At 38.7% G+C, this 21,219-nt stretch overlaps 1 protein-coding gene across 1 annotated transcript in view; it reads left to right on the top strand.

Moving 5' to 3' along the window:
• LOC145895908 (uncharacterized) overlaps positions 1-21,219 on the top strand; it is a 57,290-nt gene that overhangs the window by 12,900 nt on the left and 23,171 nt on the right. Inside the window, exons 7-13 of the mRNA XM_082984687.1 lie at positions 13,196-13,269; positions 13,378-13,516; positions 16,256-16,600; positions 16,910-17,083; positions 17,149-17,523; positions 17,600-17,717; positions 20,958-21,207. Of these exons, the coding sequence (XP_082840813.1) occupies positions 13,196-13,269; positions 13,378-13,516; positions 16,256-16,600; positions 16,910-17,083; positions 17,149-17,523; positions 17,600-17,717; positions 20,958-21,207 (1,475 nt within the window). The remainder of the gene's footprint in view (positions 1-13,195; positions 13,270-13,377; positions 13,517-16,255; positions 16,601-16,909; positions 17,084-17,148; positions 17,524-17,599; positions 17,718-20,957; positions 21,208-21,219) is intronic.

The following is a 21,219-nucleotide window of genomic DNA, read 5'->3' as shown; positions in this document are numbered from 1 at the left end:
TTTGAAAACACGACAGAGACAAACCGTCAGTTTAGCATTGTCGTTTTGTCCAATCACAGCAAAAGATAGAAGTAGGTTAATTGAATTTTGAGGCTGGCAAAAACCGCCAGGAAAGGCCGACCAAATTAACTGATTATGCAAAACAGTTATTCTGTCATAGTACCACTTTTTGCGTTCCAGTAGTGTTGCCTACGAGTTCGAGTCATAAATGATTCATTTAATTCGCCACAATCAACCACTAAAACTAGAAATGATGCTGGAATCATTTTCAAATTAAAGTCAATGCAAAGAGGAAAGTTAAAGTTACCAAAAAATGGCGTCATGTAATGTCACTGAGCAATGAAACGCACCAACCCCGTCTCATCGAAGTACAGGGTAATGTCGTTGCTGCTATACCCTTTGATCTTCAGGTAATTAGGGACAAATAATCATTTGGTTTGTAACGTCACAGTGACATATTTTTGTGTGATGTAAAACCCTGTCCTGACCTTTGACGTAACGTAATCTGAGGATTGTTCTATGTTTGAAACTATTTGATATCTGCAATACAAGGCGCCTTCTCCTTATCTAAACAATGCATTTTTTCGACGCTAGTGCCTTGTATGATGTCAATTTCGCCACAGTGCAAAAGGTTTACGATTTTTGGTCGGCGCCAGTTTTCGTGCAGTTTTCTACATTGTTTAGTTGACGTAGAACCGAAAAACTTTGGATATAAGTTGGTTGTAGTAGTTTTACGCAAAGTTGCCATGACCGTGTCATATGCACTTTATGTGCTTGTGCAAATATTACGTTGTACAGAAGTTGTTATATACTGGTGGGGAATATTCAGTGACATCATACACAATAACCACACTACACCTACTTCGTTGCTACAAAACACAGGGTTCAACTAATTCCTGCAAATCGCGTGGCATTCGGCTTCTCTGGGGTGGATATGGCTTTCGCCGTGCAAGACTTCAATTATTCGTGATAATAATTATTTACAAAATCCTATTACATTAATAAAGAAATGCCTTTAAGGTCGTTAACATTTGGAACTCGTGTTTGTACCGAGTTCCCCAGACGTTTCCTGTGCAACGTTGAAATGGCTGGAATTTATGTGGTGTTTGGGTTGCACTAAACCACCCAACACGGCATGTAGTACTCATGTGTAATACCCACATTTTTAACAATTGGCACAAAATGCCAGCAGACATATCCCTTTTGTGGGTACTCAAAGTACTGCGACAAAGGCGGAAAAAGTCGCGTGAAAAGTCAATTTCGTCGTCTAATTCCACACGTTTAAGAGTTTGGTCACAAATTATTTTTGTTCGTCAAGCTTATTTTGCTATTTTCTTTGTTTTTTACCTGGTTGATGTAAAAACTTTACCTAAACTTAAAAAATAAACATCTTAATGCATGACAATAACATAGTGATCACATTCCTATGTATAAAAGTCTCGAACAAGTTGTTTTGACGTCTGTTGCTGTCGATGTGTCGTTGGACGTTTCTAAGTGTCCCACATGGGCACTGTTACCTGACAAATTGAGTTTGTAACAAAAGTTTACTGTCCCTGCTGGTGTGTCGCTACCTGATTCACAGATTTTGTGGCGATACCTGCTTCAAAACTTATGATAAAACCTAATGTTTTACCTAAAAAAACCTTAAAAAACAGCCAGGAAATCCCAACAAACCTTACAACAACTAAAAAAAGATTCGTTTAAAATAATAACAAAAATATTCCTTCTAGCATGAGCAACAAATCGTTCGCACAAAAACATACCAAGAACCACGTGATGTGTTTTACACAGGATGGGTGGATTTGGGGGAGGTTCGACAACAAACTACTGTGCGATGGGAGGCGGGATTGCAGTGGTCGGATCTACACTTCTGACACAGTTCGAGGCTTCGACCACGATGAAGATCCTCAACTTTGCAAACATCGGAAACACTGCGACGCAAAAGACGGACTTCTCAATATTCCTATGTCCAAAGTATGCGACGGTTTCATCGATTGCAATAATAGAAGTGACGAATATCCAGAAGAATTGTGCACAAAGGAAGGAAGATTCTACTGTCCAGCGTTAAATGGAGCCAAAGTAAAGTTATTTGTTGTCAACAAAACCACAAAAAAATTGAGACCTTAATTACAAGAGTTTGGAAAAAAATCACTTCGAAGCTGTATTTTAACTGTGAAAAGCAAATAGGTATCGGTGTCTGTTGTTCAGTATTGTTTGTCACAATGCCTTTTGTTGAATCTTTCGCACACAGTTAACCACAAAGGCGGTTTAAGTATTTTACAGACTTTTGCGACAGATTTCTGTCAACAAATCGGATGTTTGTGACCTCACAATTAACTGCGATGATCAAAGTGACGAAATAAACTGCACAAATGACGGAAGGTTTTATTGCGAAAACAAAGATCCATTGTTCGTTAAAAAGGAGAAGGTAAACACATGTTAACAATATTTTAAGTTTTGTGTCCTGTGGCAAAGATGTTTTGATGTTACTGTTGTAACCGAAATTAATTCAGCGATCCCGAATTAGGACAAAAGTTGTTGGGAGGGCGGGTATGGAAGTTTTAGAACCGATTTAGGAAGACCATTTCTCCGTTTTTTTGGCACCAAACGTTTAGAGTTGATCTTCGCGGGATTAAAATGTGCGATTCGGTCACAAAATAGGTCTAAATAAAGCCTTATGAACTGAAGGTTTCTAATTTAGCACTAAAAAAGTTTGAGAATCTCTGATCTAAACCAACCGTTTACTCCCAACCTGATCCATGTACTAACGCGGACCTCCAACCCCAACCATAGTAAACGCTAACAACATTAATTTAATAACGACCCACTTCACAAATCATCTTCTTTACACCTAGTCACACAAGCACACCTCAACGTTTGCCACCAGATGAGAACTGCCAGTTTACCAATTAACTTCTTATTTTTGTCGCCAGCTTTCTGGTCAATTAGCGCGTCACACGCCTTCCACGTACACAAAACTACACATGCATCTTGCAGTACATATTTTTTGTCAAATTTCCATAGTTCCGATGTTCGCAAATTATATGCAAGACAGTAATTTCACAATGTGTTGTTTACGGACACCAATGTGGCCAACTTAACTACAAAGTTTTCTTTAATTTACTCCACACAGAAATTCAATGGAGTCGGCGACTGCTCTGATTGGTCAGACGAGTGCCCAACAAATACAAAAGTGATCAACGAAAACATATTTTCATCACGATACGAGTTGATTGCAAACCCATTTCTACGAGCCATTGTGTGGATAATGGGGATGCTCGCTATTGCCGGCAATTTGGTAAATTTAACTAAGTTTATATGCCCAAAGGGCCATAATAGTCAATAAAGCTGCAGACATTGTGTGTACACGCACTGTTTCGACCTGTAAGGTCTCAATAGTGCGGCTGTTGAAGTGGCACTGTGCTAGCTGGTAGACTATATAATATGATTTGGGTGAAAGCCGAGCCGATAGAGCTATTGGATCCCAAACAGTTGTTTTGGCCATAGTGCGCTCCACGGTGGTTCGTCTATGTTGATTGTTACCTGGTTTGGTACCCAACACATCGACCATTGACCGAAAGGTACCACAAAGTGGAAATATGTGTGTCTGCTAGTCTACCAGCTAGCACAGTGCCACTTCAACAGCTGCACTGATGAGACCTTACAGGTCGAAACAGTGCGTGCACACACCCTGTATGCAGCTCTCATTAACTAAGTTTGTTTTGTTTTCCTTGTGCAAAAATAAGAACACTCGTTCACATTTTCATTTAATTTGTTTTCAGGTTGTCATGGTGATAGAAAGTAAAACGTTGGCAACGACAAAATCACAATCTGCTGCATTTCGCACAAACCATCTGCTCGTTTTGAATCTATCCGTTTCCGATCTACTCATGGGATTTTATCTGATCATGTTGGGAGCCGCTGGTGTCAGATATTCCGGAAATTATTGTGCCAATGACCTTATTTGGAGATCAAGCGGAAGTTGCACCACAATGGGGGTATTGGTTTTGCTTTCAAGCGAAACATCGGTGTTTACAATGGTTCTGTTGACCATATTCCGACTGTATGCTGTGAAAAACGTAAGTGAAACAATTGTATTTGGTTAAGTCAGCTATTGCCAACTTCGTTGAACCGGTGACGGCCCGTGCCAAAATTTTACGACAACTTTATCTTTGGAAATCTATTATCTCCAGAAAGTGGGTAAAGAAAGAGGTAGCAATTTCAGTCCGATGGGATTCGAACTGACAACTACATTCCCCGTCCTTCGAATTGAAAGGAACGCCCAGCTTGCAAACTTATTGCTTTTAATGAAAACACGTTAATGTTCTCTTTTGTTTCAGCCACACGATGCATCCTTGAAACCGGAATTGAAAACTGTCATCCTTTCCATTATCCTCTCCTGGGCATTCTCGTTTACAATTGCTTTTATTCCACTCACAACTCAACTTCAACATTTGTTTGAAACCAAAGCTTGGATGAATGAGAATCCGTTTTATAACAATGTTGCAGTCGACTTTTCTAGTAAGTTATTGTCATTGATGTTGGTGGTGAAACCAGTTTCGAACGACACTAGCGTTGCGTATACAGGCATGAATAACTTCATGGATCGATTTGTAACTTTTCAACACAACTTCACAAGCAATGATTCCCAAGAACTCAACACTGCCCTCATGCGAGTAAATGATGCTAATTCCTGGATGGATTTTATGGATATTCTTGACGATTACAATTACACTGTGCTTTTTGATATTTCTGGATATTTGGGGTTTGTGTTTTATTTGTGCAAAATTTTAATTTTGTATCCACAAAATTGTTTATGTGTAGATATTACAGCAGCAGCAGTGTTTGCATCAGCAAACTGTATGTAACAACCAACGACAAGGCATGGGGATATTCAATCGCTATTATTACTCTTAACTTCCTGGCCTTCATGTTCGTTGCAATTACGTATATTTGGATTTACAAGAAGTCAACTGCCATTGCCAGGCAAGTGAACGAGAGACTAAGAAGTGGAAGGGCGGCAAGACAAGACAAAGGTAAGCACATTCGTATTTACAGACATATTATACCATTAAAGCTGTTTCGGCAGAAATACAAAAGAAAATCATCAGACTGATAATTACCGATTTTCTCTGCTGGGTTCCAATTTCCATTATGTCATTTGTAAACATCGGTGGAGTCCCTATGCCTCCAGTGATGTACGCTGTGTCAGCAATCATCCTGCTTCCCATAAACAGCTCTCTAAATCCCCTCATCTATTCCAACGCACCGAAACTGCTTTATGATAGAGTCCGGGATGGCCTACGTACCGTTTTCAGACGTCAACCACAGGAAGAGCAACAGGAAAATGTGGTTGTGGTTGCTAACCGAGAAAACTTACATGTGGTTGAAGCAGAAACTGATCTGTAAATAAACCTTGCATTCAGTTTGTGCAAAATGTGTATTTTTCCTGGCATCGAATGGATAGAACCGAATCTTGTTTTTGACGTCACGCGTACCTTCCATGTGTAGAATAATATTTAGTTTGTGATGGCAAAGTTACTACAACACAAAATTGATATTCCAAGTTACAACTTTCCATTCAAAAATCTCACAAGTAGGACAAAGTAACATCTTTGACGACAGACCCAAACAAAAGAACGAAACTACGTGAATTTTGGTTGATGTACGCACTCCGTTTGCTTAGTTTTGTTTATGGGTCGTATGTGGTGGTTCTACCTTTTATGTACCATGGTTTGAGTCACGTGTTGAGTTGATCGGAATCGTCGTCCACGTTCACACGTCATCCAACACATGGAGACTCTTATCATGTGTGAGTGTTGGAAAGCTTGACATCAACTTGGGTAGAATCATTTTGGACAAAACTATGATGAGGTGATTCCCCTTGCTTCCACTGACTTCCCTACTACGTTTTGTTTCTGGATCAACGTTTACTTAAATATGATGTTGGAAACATCACATGTAATCAACTTATGGAATACAAACCATTGGCTCATGAAAATATAGTCTGCTACCTTCAAATATCACCAAAAAAAAGTTTAAAACACCCCCTCAAAACCCCATCTCGCACCCCTTGTACATAAACCTCGCCCTGTGTATTTTGTATATCATTGATAAGTATATTTTAATGCAAGAAATATGTCGTAAAATTCTTGGCAGGACAAACTCTCTGTGTAAATCGCATCACAATTCACATTCCACCGTCAACTTTGCATCAAATGTTCAGCAGCAAGATTTTTGTTTAAAGTTATTTTTCTAACGATCAATTACTGTTTGGCATTCAATATCAACTGGTTCGTTCGCGGCTAATTTAAACTTCCACAAAAATTCAATCGTTTTGTTGAATGTTTGCTGATTGCGCATATTTACTGATACTTGTTGTTGTTATCAATAAACACAGTGCTGAGAGTGTAAAATTGTGTGTATTCTTAAACTTGTGGATTCTGATGAGGTTTAAGTTTCAACCACACTTCATAAGTTTGTTGAGGAATTCCTCACCTGTTTGAGTTGGTTCTTGTTTGAATTGTTATTGTGACGAAAACAAAACAGGTTTTTTCCTGTGCTTGATCGCTAAGCAACTACACCCGTGTTTCGCCCTCAACACACCTCCTCGACAAGCCATGGTTACGTTCGAGAAAAAAAGCGGGGATAATTGTTTGCGTTACATCAATGTAACCCATCTCTTGTTGTCGCTTTACGTCATTTTTTATGAATCATTTAGCTTCAGTGTGGTAAAAAAAACTCGCGCCTGTGGGCGATCGAGTGCGCCGAGCCAAACGACAAATATCGGTCGAAATGAGTTAATTTGTTGCAGACACATGTGGAAAGGGTTGCCCGATCATGAAGTTGGCAACAGCAACGGAGAGAGGAGACCATATTCCCGTAAAGATCACCTCTGAAACAAAGGTAGGTGGCATCGAGGACCAAACGAAGACATCTACAATGTGTGACAGCAACGAGCAACGTTGTTCCAATGTTCCGTCGCTTCGTAATCTTTCTGCTGCAACGTTCGCGGCCAACATTTCCGGTACGTTGGAGAACAGGAAAACACATCGAACGAAACCATTAACTTTTCTTGCACACACAGCTCTTTCATCTGCATAGCAAAACTTTTTGACAGTTTCAAAACTTGCCCACGTTCAGCAAAATTTTCCGTAATCATGTTTATCTCACATAGTTTTTCGGGTATTCTGTAAGTCCGGGATTCGCCGAATGTTTTAATATTCATCCAAATCCGAATGTTGACCGAATCATTTTAATTTTGCACAAAAGTACTTGAACATAAACAATCAATATAAATGTCATGGGCACCGATAAAACCATAAGGGTTATCCTGTCAAGAAGCCAACATTAAATTTGCCAGACTGGAAAGCGAGGAGCGCCGCGCACGAAGCTGTCAATCAACTTGCAACCATTGTTTCATCGTCATAATTATGGAAATATCAGTCGTCAAGCCTTTGAAGAGGGAGGCCGAGTGTTGAAATAAAAATCTGCGGGAAAACGAAGCGGGAACTCCGGCAAGGTAAAAATTTAATTTTGCACAAATTCTCAAACATCCTTTAGGGGGTAAGAAGTCAACACAATACTCACAGACTGTTTAATCCGCGCGATTCTATCACCAACTCCAGTGGATATTTTCTTCATCTGACTTTAAATGTCCAAATTTGAGTCAGTAATTAATGCGGGCATCCCAATATGCAAATATTACGAACGAGATGGGCTTCAGATAAAGATATTCGTATTTTATAACCTCATATAAAATGTATTATGATAAAGAATAGCGTTCTAACAATATAGTAATGGTAGGCGTTATTTGATGCAGAAAAATTACTTGGAATGAAAATCTATTATTTACACTTGATTATATATTTCTTTTCATTTGTGTATCAACGACAAAGCTTTCAAGTGGTTACTGCTGCTCATGTTAGGCTTGATCACTTTGAAACCGGCGCCAATGTTGCGAATCCAACACGGTTGTTGGCGATATCGAAAGTTGTGTAGTAATCTCATAAAAAAGACACCAAAAACCCTCAATGGACCACCTTCTGACATCATGTTAATGCTGCAAAACCTCAAGACCGACGCGAGGATTTACCCGATGACACATAGAACATGAACTACACACACCATATCAGCACCTTCCTTTATAAATAATGAAATCATCATTTTGTTTATAACTTTTCTTTTTGCAGTTTTGCTACGGTTTCTGTCCAACGCCATTCAAGATGCGAAACATCAATCCACAGTGGACTAATTTCTGAGACAGAATTGTTGATGTATCGATATTTGTTGGACTTCCGTCTGTTTCGGCCAAGCGTGGCTGCCTGTTAGCAACTCTTGTTGCTTGTTTAAGGAATACGTGGATTAAATAGCGCACTTTGTCCTGAAATAAGCAATGTGAAAATAATTGACTCTTGTGCAAACGAACATGGTTAAATAAGTAACGTTTTGATTTAAGTCCCTTGTCACCCATACGTTGATCCTGTCTGGCTTTACATGTAGGCGGTACATTTGTGTCATACGCCATCATGTTTGTCCATTACACAGTGAGTTATAAAATATCAACACGTCATAAAATACGCCTATATGACTCACAGGCGGTATTGTTCAATCGCTTCCTATGTTTAAAAAGGTTGTTATTAGTTCTCCGAAGTTTGGCAAACAATACAGCGGTGTTGTTCACTCGTTTAAGTCACATTACAAAACAGAATGACAAAGGAAAACCGTTGATTGTAAATTAGCGTTTTGCCGGTAACTTTGGCAATCGCATATGAATCACGTGTTGCAATATTTGATATGTGTTTCTTTGTTCATTTATTATGGTCGCAAGCCACTTTCAAAGAACAAATTAATCCTGTCCATTTCGCAATGGTTTTTGCCACTAAAATGGTTCCACCAGGTACACTAATTAGCCCACTCTCAAATAAAATAAAGATTTGGTTCATCTGGGCGATCAACATTAAAATGTGGTTGTTCTTAACTTTTTTTCTCTCATTTCCCCATGTTTTGTGAGGGGGAACCTTTTTTCCCACTTGTGTTTAAATTTTTACCGTAGAATTTAATTATTGCATTTGCGCTATATCTGTTATGCACTTCAGACATTTTTAGGTGGATACAGAACAAAACAACTACTTTCGTACATTTGGTGCCCACTAATTACCCACCAACAACCGTATAATTTCCCACTAATGGGAACTTTCCCACAGGTAAAACGCATTTGTATTTTTGGGTGTTGTAGATTTGGAAAAAGATTAGCTTGCAAGCAAACACATTTGCTACTATTTAAGCTGCAGAAGTTTAACAAAAAGTTACTTCTTGCCAACAATTGGTCACCTGAAACAAAACAAAAATATTGTCTCCAACCTTTTTTGTCTACAGTCACAAGTACAATGGACATATTTAAATTTACTCGTTTCGTGTGCCAAATGAATTCCTTCAGGAAATATCTGCATGACAGGGAAGTTTCAAATCATGCCACCATGAATCAATAAAGAAAAAGAAAATATTGAATGACCTAAGAGGAAGAAATTTATCAATGACCGAAATATTTTTTGAAAAAATTTGAGGGAAAACTTAAAAATTCAAATGCTGCTCATGAACCCCAAAGGTGGATGTGGGATGGATTTTGGGCGGTCTGTAAACGAACAAAAGCACACAAAAAATTGCCGCAATTATGTTTGTTTCTGTTTACTTTTTTTGTGGAATTACAAACATATTTGTGATTCTGGTATTTTAACAAATATACAATTTAGTTTGTCAGAAAAGCTTCCGTCAAATTTAATTCGTCAAAAATTTGCCTTCGACAAGGACGAGGTTCTTGAAAGGGAGGTGGATCACACAAAGCGCCTTTTTCTAGAAGCGATCCATACCAACAAGAACAACCGCTGTGTTAATGATAGGAAACAGTGCGTATATTTCCCGGTGCTTAAAACAACTTGCTGTAACTGTTGTTTCCAACCCTTTTTATAACATCACGTGATATGATAAGCGGTGTTAGCGTTATTTTTTCGTGTTGGTACGCTTTCTTGGTGTTGGTGCTGAACCATCAGCCTATGAAAGCTTAGCTGGATAGCAAGCGAAGCGTCGGTGAATATAAGTTACAGTTTTATGTGAAAAACGAACTATTTAAATATAATATGCCTGGCAGGAACAGCAACATTATCTTCGTAGTTTATACCGGTGTTCCCACCACAGGGCGCGCTATTGCCAATGGCGCGCAGGTTAATTTTGACCGAAAATTTGGAAACTATATTCCAAGCGTCGTCCGTAATTAAACATTGTTTTGAATCTAACAATCTTATGTTTTAGATCATCAAAGGAATAATGGCAAGTTATTTCAATAATTTGGCCCGTTCGACCATTTCCTGGCTGTGCCTCTATTGCAAATTAACTTGAAACATCCGTTTAATTGTCTAATTTGAGTCAGTAGTTGATGCGTGCGTCTCAATATGCAAATATTACAGCACTCTAGTATACGAGCGAGGTGGGCCTCCGTAAAAAATATTCGTATTTATTTATTTTGCAGCCTACATATATGCAGTCGTTTAACACAACGACGTTATATTACGCCATCAGGTTGTTGACCGCACGTGGTCATTAAAAAAAATATTGGATCCGATGGCCGTCAAACAATTTGATTGGTTTTTACCAGCGTGCATTGAGTTAAACATATGTTCATTGACATTGCAAGCGATTTGTTTAATCCAGTGTTTCTCAAACTTTTTTTAAGTACCGCCCTTCAAACACATTAGTCATTTAACAACGCCAACAGAACAGACAAAAAACATAACGAATTTATTTGTTGCTTGTCAATTAATGCGATGGGTGACGTTGGTGGAATGACACCAATTTCGTCTGATTTCTAATATTTGAATACCAAACTCTAGTTAACAACGAGTAAACCACACCACCGAAAATCCTCATTTTTACTTCTAGTTCAGCATGCGAGAAAAGCCCTTTTTGCATTAGCATAAATTATACAAAGATTGGACTGAATCATTTGGGTCAGTGATTCCCAACCTTTTTGTGGTTGCGTACCAATTGGAAGTAAAACAATTTCGTTGTGTACCACCTAATTGAGTGTTACAAAGTAACATAGGGGATGAACTATCCGAAATTTTGAAATCAGTTACGATTTATTAAATTCGAACTATACCCGCAAATTACGGAAAGATGCTCACGTACCACCTGGAATGCGGTCGCGTACTACTAGTTGTTCACGTACCACCGGTTGGGAAACACTGACTTACGCTATAAGATAAAATTTGCCCTGTCACAAAGCGCTCATTTATTTCCTAGCGCCCCCCAATCGCTCATTCGGTCTCCAGCGCCCCCCGTACGATTGCGCCCTCTTTGGGAACCACTTGTTTAATCAAATATACACAATATCTTGCACGATTACATTTTTACCTGAATCATGAAAGTTGCAGCATCACTAAATATTCACAAATCCCATCATTTTTATTTTTTGAGCTAACTACGCTGTTGAACAACAAATATGAACACAAAATATCACGGGTCGATGAAACAATTGATGGAATAAATCCAAATTGTCCCAGACGAAGTCCAAGTTTAGCCCGAAGGGTAACAAACATGACTTGTGACCCCAAGTTCAGTCCCATTTACTTGAAGTAAGAAGTTTCTTATTAGTGAGGCAGAGTTGCGTTCGTAAGTAAGCAAAACACAATTACGCCGTGAATAAATATTGCGTCACGTGATATTAGTTTGTAGAAGGACAATCGTATGGAAGCCGCGCAATGCCCGCCCGTGTGGCCCTTGTGCCCTTGTCTCGTGTTGGGACAATAGGAAGTGCAAAGAAAAAACAAATATCGTCATAATGAATAGGGACGGTAAAAGGAACAATGCAGAATATCCATATTATTTGCGTAACAATGCCTTTCTATATATGATCGCTGGCGATGTTTAGTGCGAAGGCAAATGTAAGGACAATAGTAAGGTAGCATGAATATAGACTGGGCATCTACTTAACAATATACATTGATGTATTGGTATTTCTCTAGGGAAAATTTTTTCGTTGCGGAGTTGGGATATTTAGCTCATTTGCAAACAAATTTTTTAACCTTATTTAGCGGTATGTGTAGATTGGCTGTTACGAATCCACGTCAACAAACAATATATAAGACAAAGTTATTGAATTCTGGTTACTTTGCGAGGATTTCTTAAACTGTAACAACTCAAAACATTTTGTGTTGCTGCAAAAGTCGTTGGTTGATCAGAGGGAGGATTTGAGACGGATCAGGGCAGGGTCCGACAGACTAAAAATGGGAGCAAGGTTTGTGAGTTATTTAAATTCTTAACATGGTGAAATATAGCCACATTTTTGTCGAAAAAACAATAAATAAGCATAATTTTTGCGCGGGATAAAAATGAACATAAATATTTACCATGTCTAAAGCGTGGACGTTTAAATTTTATATTGAGCAATTTGGAGCCAATCGTGTGAATAGTGTATAAACTGCAGATAGATGGCCACTGTTTCGACCTAAAAGATCTCATCAGTGCAGCTTATATACAAGTTTAAATTTTAGTTTGTTATTACGGTTTATAGAGTGAGGTTAAACTCGGTCTAGTCTGTGATCGAGTTAACAGGTGTTATGAACTTACACGGTGTCTCACGCTTCTCCAGGCGCATTGTGAGCCCAGAACGAAATGTTGGTCCGATAATATCGCACAAAAATTATGCCAGGTCATAATCTGACAGCTGGTTATAAACGGTCGCTCACAATATTTGCCCGCTTTTTGTAAGCGATGGAATCCCGACGGATCGGCTGGAGTAAACTAAACGTGGTTTAAAGCATTTAAATCAGACATATGGTTGAACCAGTGTGGAGATTAAACTTTTGTTTTCCAAAAATGACAATAAAACCCTTTGAATAAGCTTTATCAAAAAATACGAATGGTTCCGTGAGCTGTCAAGATTTGGCGAAAACTACTGAATATTTATTCTAAGCGTTTGGGCAACAAGCGGATGAGAATTAAAACAAACAGAAGAAAGTGACGACAGTTTATATAAAAAGCCAATGAAATTTTGGAGATTACCAGTTAGCTTAAATAACCTTGCAGTGTTCCTTGGACATAAAGTTTGTAAAACTCCACTAAATTCCATCATGACGTTAATCCCCTGAATAAGAGAAATATATCATTGCGAGATATAAACTCTTTGTGTTTTTGTCAGGTATTGGTTGAAGGAGGTTGGAATCCTGCTCTCCTTCATCACAATTGCTTCAGCAGGGTATAAACTTAGCGAAAGTAAGTATTTTGTTACAAATCATAAACTCTCAATTAATTTAATATATTGGTTCGTTTTACAGATTTTGATGGATTTCAATTCGATTTACGTTCATGTGTTTTGTGCAGAGTTCACTTGCGATGATGGGGAGGAGGTGTGGGCTGCGTGGTTTTGTAATGGTGTATATGGCGGTTGCAGTGACGGAAGTGATGAGAAACCGGCCAACTTTTCCACCTATCTTGAAAACCTCACCAGTCCTTACATGAGGTGAAAGCACTTAAATATGTTCCCTACATTCGTTGTATTAGTGTTGACCAACCAATAGACGATGTTATCAGGGTTGGACTTTTGTTAAAATAACGAATTTAGAACAGTTCATAATAAAGTCGGGTCAAATAAGAAAGTTTCAAAACCCCACGCGTTTAGAAGTGTTTTCAATATTTCAAGGGAATTATTGATTGCGGAACACTCACACGTAACAATAATATTGTTGAGGTAAGAAGTGGCCAGTGGGAGGCGCAAAGAGTGAATCTAGGATTAGTAAAGGTTTATATCAGAGGGGCCAACACGTCGATCGCATCACAGTTTGCGTTGACTTTACAAAATTTTAAATAAACGTAATCGTCAATCTTTTTGCATAATTTGCCGTGATACGTAAAAGTTTCATTAATGTTTGCCAATTTAACACATTGTTTTTAAATTGAACATTGTTACCAAACACGTGGCAACGCAACACGTGGCATTATTACCAAAAACGTGGCATTGTTATGTAAAACGTGGCATTATTACCAAACATGTGGAATTGTTTCCAATAAAAGAAACCTGCACTCTTTGCCTTTATTACCAGTATCAGGTTACCTCAGTAAAACATTTTAGGCGCAGAACGTAAGTTAAAATATTTTTGATATTGTAGGTGGTATAAATACGTTACAATCATAATGCACTTACTTTTGAAACGTCGTATTGAGGAATTGACTATTATAGCGCACGAAAAGTGTATACCCACTAGCAAGTTTCATGTTAAAGATTTTTAGCAGGCGTTGCTTATCTTATACACAAGCAAAGTGAAGCCAATAATATGAATGCTGTGAGCTGCAGACAGATGGCCACTGTGTATTTTTGTATTCTGGAAAACTGATCCGCCACAACGAATATCACACAAAAATTTACACAAAGCAATGGAAACAGAAATAATATAAACGATGGCAAAAAAAGAAAAAAACGTATTAAAAGAAAAATGTGGGAGAAGAGTAATGAGAATAAGAGAAAAAAAACGTCAGAAAAAAGTAAGCTATGTTAAACGTGAATAGCAAAAAAAACAAATTAAGCAATGGTACAGGATTAAGTTTTACGGATGTAAGAATGGGGTGGAGAGAAGGTTAATTAATTTATATTTATACAATGTTTGACATCGGCCAAGACGCCTTCAGGAAAGGTGTTGTCTCTGTTCCGCTGGATTACGAACTCAAAGTTTATGGACTGTTTAAGGGATTGGATGAGGTGTTGGGGGGTCTTGTTCAAAGGGCGGGGGTCACTGCGGATTCAGTTACGGGTTTTCCAAATGGTATGGCAACATAGAGGTGTTCAGAAGGACAGTAAGGGTTGTGGCGTAGGGTGTATTAGATTGTGGGAGTTTGGAAAAGTTTAGGTGTGCAGCGGTGTCAAAGTAGGTGGTGTTCATATTAAGAAGTGCGTGTTTCTAATTCGAAGGTCGAGTAATTTAGGGGATTTCAAGGTTGTATTCAATGAGGGAAAGTTGGGGTGTTGTGGGGGTTTTCAGTATGCGGGGTTTGTAATATTGTTTTAAAAGAAGAGAGAAGTGAGAGGTCAGCAAAGAGGGGGATGTTGACCATCTCATAACAACCAATCCCTGCAGAGGCACCGAGTTTAAGAGGATGGGACCGGAAGTCCTACATGCACATACGTATGTACGAAGTAGGCGCCATTGTCAAAAACAATAACATAAGTACAAGATATTGGCTTGCTAAAAACAGTTTGTTTTGAAGTCATTTGGTATTATTGCCTTATAGTTATACATAACCTTCTCTCCGGGCATTAGAATATAACATGTGCCACATGTACAACTAATCTATAAACACTGGTAGTTTGTGTTGTAACAACGGGATGGGCTTCATCCGGAGCAGCGGTCGTAACAGCGGTATTTTGAATGTACTTTGTCACACAGACATTTAAGATGCTTGCCTGATGATGCGTATGTAGTGGGGCAGTACGATGTTTTCTTCCGTTTGTGGGACCGCATTTCGGTAAAGCCGTCGTCCCGCATGGTTGACTTGTGACAACTGGTTGCGTGGGTGCTTCAGAAGGAACCCCAGGGCGGTATCGTTTTTTACCACACCGGGATTTGAACCCAGGTTAAGATACGGGTCAGGCATCTGTCTTGCTCTTATCTACGATTTGCGGTGGTTTTGCGTCTGCTGTCTCGTTTGCAGCTGCTTTTCGTTCATTGACATTTGTCGAAATCCTTTCTAGGGAATAGAAATCTTCGCGAAAGATTTGATAAATTTAGCATTGCTTGACAGAGTTCTAGACACGAATAATTACCTGATTCCAATAGTTTTCTCCACCTTGTTTTCTACGTATGGATGCACCTACGTGTTTGGTGCCCAACGGATGACGTGTAGTCACCAGAAAGTGGAAGTATTTGCCTGACCGGATGGTCGGCATGATCGTCAGCATCAGTCGCACCAAGCTGCACTGATGACACCTTATAGGTCGAAACAATGGTCAACTGTTTGCAGCTCACAGAATTTATAATATTGGCTCCAATATGCTTTCTATTAGTTTTTTGCAGCAGATGTCACGCGAAATTATTGTGAAGTCGTAGGTTGTGTTTTGTTATATCTGCATACCCAGTCGTGCATGACTAAATGGCATTAAGCTGGTTTATTTAAAACCAAACCTAATATATACAGATTGTCAGTCATTTATAAAAACAATACGGCGCGAAACTATTGTTATATGACGTAATACATTACTTTGTTGCAGTTGCGAAAACAAGTTTGACGCCTTTAATACAAACAAAGTATGCGCCCTAAGAGTGAAGGAGTTTTGCAAAGGAATAATCCAATGTGTTGGAAAAACACCTTGTGACGGTGGATGCCCTTCCCACTTCCAGTGTCTGAATTCATCTTGTTGGAAACGTTCGACTGTTTGTGATGGCGATCCTTGCAATGACTGTCCAGCTTTCCAACACTGGAATAATGGCCATGGATTCAAATGTGTTCGGAATGGCAGGAATTGCGATCTTCCGCAGATGTTTCTATGGGACGGCATTGCCGATTGTGATGATAAATCTGATTTGTGTTACACCTCGGAGAATGGAGATGTCAGGTATTTCGTTTTTGATTGTGTTTTGCATATGCATACTTGCCAGCACTGCCCCAGACTTCCCTCTCCCAATGTGTTCCTTATCTTACTATATATCATTTTTTCTTTTAACGCCATTGGATCGGTGTTTCTACTGGCGTCATTCTTCCTATTGAAGTGAAAACAAAAAAAAAGAAACGTTTTAGAGTAAAATAATATTTTAGTCATATGAACTTTGTTGTTTATATTAATGGTTATGATAATAAAATAAACACCTTTAACTGCCTGCTTATGGGCAAAGTATGGCATCTATAAACAAATTTGTTATTGCAGAGATATTCGTATTTCTTCATCGCTGAACGAACGATTGTGTTTCCAATGTACAAATGACCCTATGATCATCTCAAGGTCAAGTGTTTGTGATGACGTCATAGATTGCCCTGATATGAGTGATGAAGCCAGTTGTAATGGGAAATTCCATCAGCAGTGCAGCAACAACAATATATGGTATTTTTGTAGTTATGAAAATACCTTTTATTTCGTTGATGCAAATAACTATTAATTTTATTTAGTTCAAAACCACGTTGTGATTGTTTCGACAATAATGCAGTCTGTTACAACAAAATTTATCCAGACAACTTTTCCTGTAACTCAAGAAATGAAATCTGCGACAAGCTCGCTCATTGTCAGGGGAATTCCTCATGTGAGTACCTCTGCCCCTCCCACTTCCAGTGTCCAAATTCAGCTTGTTGGAAACGTTCGACTGTTTGTGATGGCGATCCTTGCAATGACTGTCCAGCTTTCCATCACTGGAATAATGGACATGGATTCAAATGTGTTCGGAATGGCAGGAATTGCAATCTTCCTCAGATGTTTCTATGGGATGACATTTCTGATTGTGATGATAAATCTGATTTGTGTTACACCCCGGAGAATGGAGATGTCAGGTATTTGTGAACTGTTGTGGTTGGTTGAAAATTCCTTTCGTTGAGATAAGACGGAATTGACTTGTGTCATTTGCAGAGACATTCGAAGTTTGGGGACCTTTAATCATCGTTCATGCTTCCAATGCACAAATGACCCTATGATCATCTCAAGGTCAAGTGTGTGTGATGACGTCATCGACTGTCCTGATAAAAGTGACGAATGTTTTTGTCAACCTGGGAAAACCAAAGATTGTGGCAAGTTTCATTAGTAAGTTATAAAGCATTAGTTTATTCTTTGGATTGAAACCACTAACATCCAAAGCGTCACCAGAAATCTATGACTTGCAATAGTGTAAGGTGTGTTAAGTGTCTGTAAATACTACATGACTTGTTTCCACTGGCATGACTTGTTTTCATTGGCATGACTCATGAATAATGCAGTTTAAACTGATGTATTTCGCCGCTGTAGGAAAATACCCATTCCTTTGCTGTCATGGCATCATAAAGGCGTTTTAGACCTTGAATACAAAGTAGTCGAAAAAGACTTTAAATGCAAGTCATCGCATATCTGGGCACTACAAGCGGGCAAACTTGGTGACGCAACAGTGTTTCAATAATGGGCGACCAACCATAGGAAATTTGCATATTATCAAATTGACAGTTTTAGTTGTTGGGTTAAAGTGGTTTCAATATGTTTGTCTGTTCCTCAGCTGCCCTGCAGTACGTGTTTGGAGGTTAAGCGTCTTTTCGTAATTTAGGGTCAGTTCTGAGCTGAATTCCCATGTATGGGTTTTAAAAACGTTTGTTTAATTACTACAGGAGTCGCATGTAAATTTCATCTGAATTCAATTGGAGTTTTTTAATTATAAAATAAACGCAAAACATTCAAATATTTTCAGTGTGGATGAGGAAGTGAAGAACGACTGCTCAACAACAACAACAACCAACTACATACAGGGGGAGTGGACGTGTTACGTAAGTGAGAATACATAACTTATTGTTCAGTCGAAAAAAAGTTTACCAGACTTAATGAAAATGGTTTAGATGTTTACGTACATTTGTAGGTTCTTACCAACACAATGCAGGCTACTTACTCACTTGCTGGACAAACTCCAGTTTAAACAAACGTTTGCAACAATGTTTACGCAGTCGAACGTAATTATTATACGAACTTAAAAAGATTTTGGCTTACTTCGCCAAACGTGAATATTTGTTACCTCAATGGTTTGGTTTCTGTTGTTTTCTGAACTACTGTGGAACAAACCAACAATCAGAGACATGAAGCGAGTTACAACCAATGTTGTGGTTTTGCAATTTTACTTGTTCGTTTCAAAGCGAACTAATCCACGAAGCACAATGAAAAGATTTTTTAATAAAATGCTTCATTCTTATATGATCACAGAACGTCACACTGCGCAGAAGTTTAAAGTGCATGTGACACGGAAAAATCAAACATGTAAATAATTAAACTAAGAGATGTTCATAATTTTAAAGTGCAACAAACGGATTTTGATGTTAATTTCAGCTGCAGAAAGATGGCCGCTATTTAGACCTATTATGTCTTATTTAGTTGTGTAATAATAAAACAGTTATTGGGACTGGGTGTTCTTGTTGTTATAGGCATTGATGATCGCTAACGTGATGCATGAACTTTTGAAAACACGAGTGAGACAAACCGTCTGTTTAGCATTGTCGTTTTGTCCACTCACAGCAAAAGATAGAAGTAGGTTAATTGAATTTTGAGGCTGGCAAAAACCGCCAGGAAAGGCCGACCAAATTAGCTGTGATTCTGTCATAGTACCACGTTTTGCGTTGCAGTAGCGTTGCCTACGAGTTCGAGTCATAAATGATTCATTTAATTCGCCACAATCAACCACTAAAACTAGAAATGATGCTGGAATCATTTTCAAATTAAAGTCAATGCAAAGAGGAAAGTTAAAGTTACCAAAAAATGGCGTCATGTAATGTCACTGAGCAAAGAAACGCACCAACCCCGTCTCATCGAAGTACAGAGTAATGTCGTTGCTGCTATACCCTTTGGTCTTCAGATAATTAGGGACAAATAATCCTTTGGTTTGTAACGTCACAGTGACATATTTTTGTGTGATGTAAAACCCTGTCCTGACCGTTGACGTAACGTAATCTGTGGATTCTCCTATGTTTGAAACTATTTGATATCTGCAATACAAGGCGCCTTCTCCTATCTAAACAATGCATTTTTTCGACGCGAGTGCCTTGTCTGATGTCAATTTTGCCACAGTGCAAAAGGTTTACGATTTTTGGTCGTCGCCAGTTTTCGTGCAGTTTTCAACATTGTTTAGTTGACATAGAACCGAAAAACTTTGGATATAAGTTGGTTGTAGTAGTTTTACGCAAAGTTGCCATGACCGTGTCATATGCACTTTAAGTGCTTGTGCAAAGATTACGTTGTACAAAAGTTGTTATATACTGGTGGGGAACATTCAGTGACATCATGCACAATAACCACACTACACCTACTTCGTTGCTACAAAACACAGGGTTTAACTAATTCCTGCAAAACGCGTGGCATTCGGCTTCTCTGCAGTGGATATGGCTTTCGCCGTGCAAGACTTCAATTATACGTGATAATAATTATTTACAAAATCCTATTACATTACTAAAGAAATACCTTCAAGGTCGTTAACATTTGGAACTCCCAGACGTTTCCTGTGCAACGTTGAAATGCGTCGAATTTATGTGGTATTTGGGTTGCACTAAACCACCCAACACGGCATGTACTATAGTACAGTATACTAATATGTAATACCCACATTTTTAACAATTGGCACAAAAATAACAGCAGACATATCCCTTTTGTGGATACTCAAAGTACTGTGACCACGGCGGAAAGAATATTGTAAAATGTTGAGAAAACTGCGAAACCTTTCCAACAAGAGTTTGGAAGAGGTGTCGCGTGAAAAGTCAATTTCGTCGTCACATTCCACACGTTAAAGAGTTTGGTCACAAATTATATTCGTCAAGCTTATTTTGCTATTTTCTTTGTTTCCTACCTGGTTAATGTAAAAACTTTCTCAAAACTTTAAAAAAATAAACATCTTAATGCATGACAATCACATAGTGATTACATTCCCATGTATAAAAGTCTCGAACAAGTTTGCTGTCATGACATCTGTTGCTGTCGATGTGTCGTTGGACGTTTCTAGGTGTCCCACATGGGCACTGTTACCTGACAAATTGAGTTTGTAACAAAAGTTTACGGTCCCTGCTGGTCTGTCGCTACCTGATTCACAGATTTTGTGGCGATACCTGCTTCAAAACTTATGATAAAACCTAATGTAACAGCCAGGAAATCCCGACAAGCCTTACAATAAATAAAAAAAGATTCGTTTAAAATAATAACAAAAATATTCCTTCAAAGCGACAAATCGTTTGCACAAAAATATACCAGAAACCACGTGATGTGTTTTACACAGGATGGAGTGTTAGGGGTATGGGGGAGGTCGTTCGACAACAAACCACTGTGCAATGGGTGGCGGGATTGCAGTGGTTGGATCTATAATTCTGACACACGTCATTACTTCCACCACGATGAAGATCCTCAACTTTGCAAACATCGGAAACACTGCAACACAAAAGACGGACTTCTCAATATTCCTATGTCCAAAGTATGCGACGGTTTCATCGATTGCAAGGATGAAAGTGACGAATATCCAGAAGAATTGTGCACAAAGGAAG

This window comes from Ascidia mentula, chromosome 3 (assembly GCF_947561715.1).
Source record: "Ascidia mentula chromosome 3, kaAscMent1.1, whole genome shotgun sequence".
Classification (NCBI taxonomy): Eukaryota; Metazoa; Chordata; class Ascidiacea; order Phlebobranchia; family Ascidiidae; genus Ascidia; species Ascidia mentula.
The sequence above is the reverse complement of the archived record's forward strand: the minus strand, read 5'-3'. Positions and strand labels throughout refer to the sequence as shown.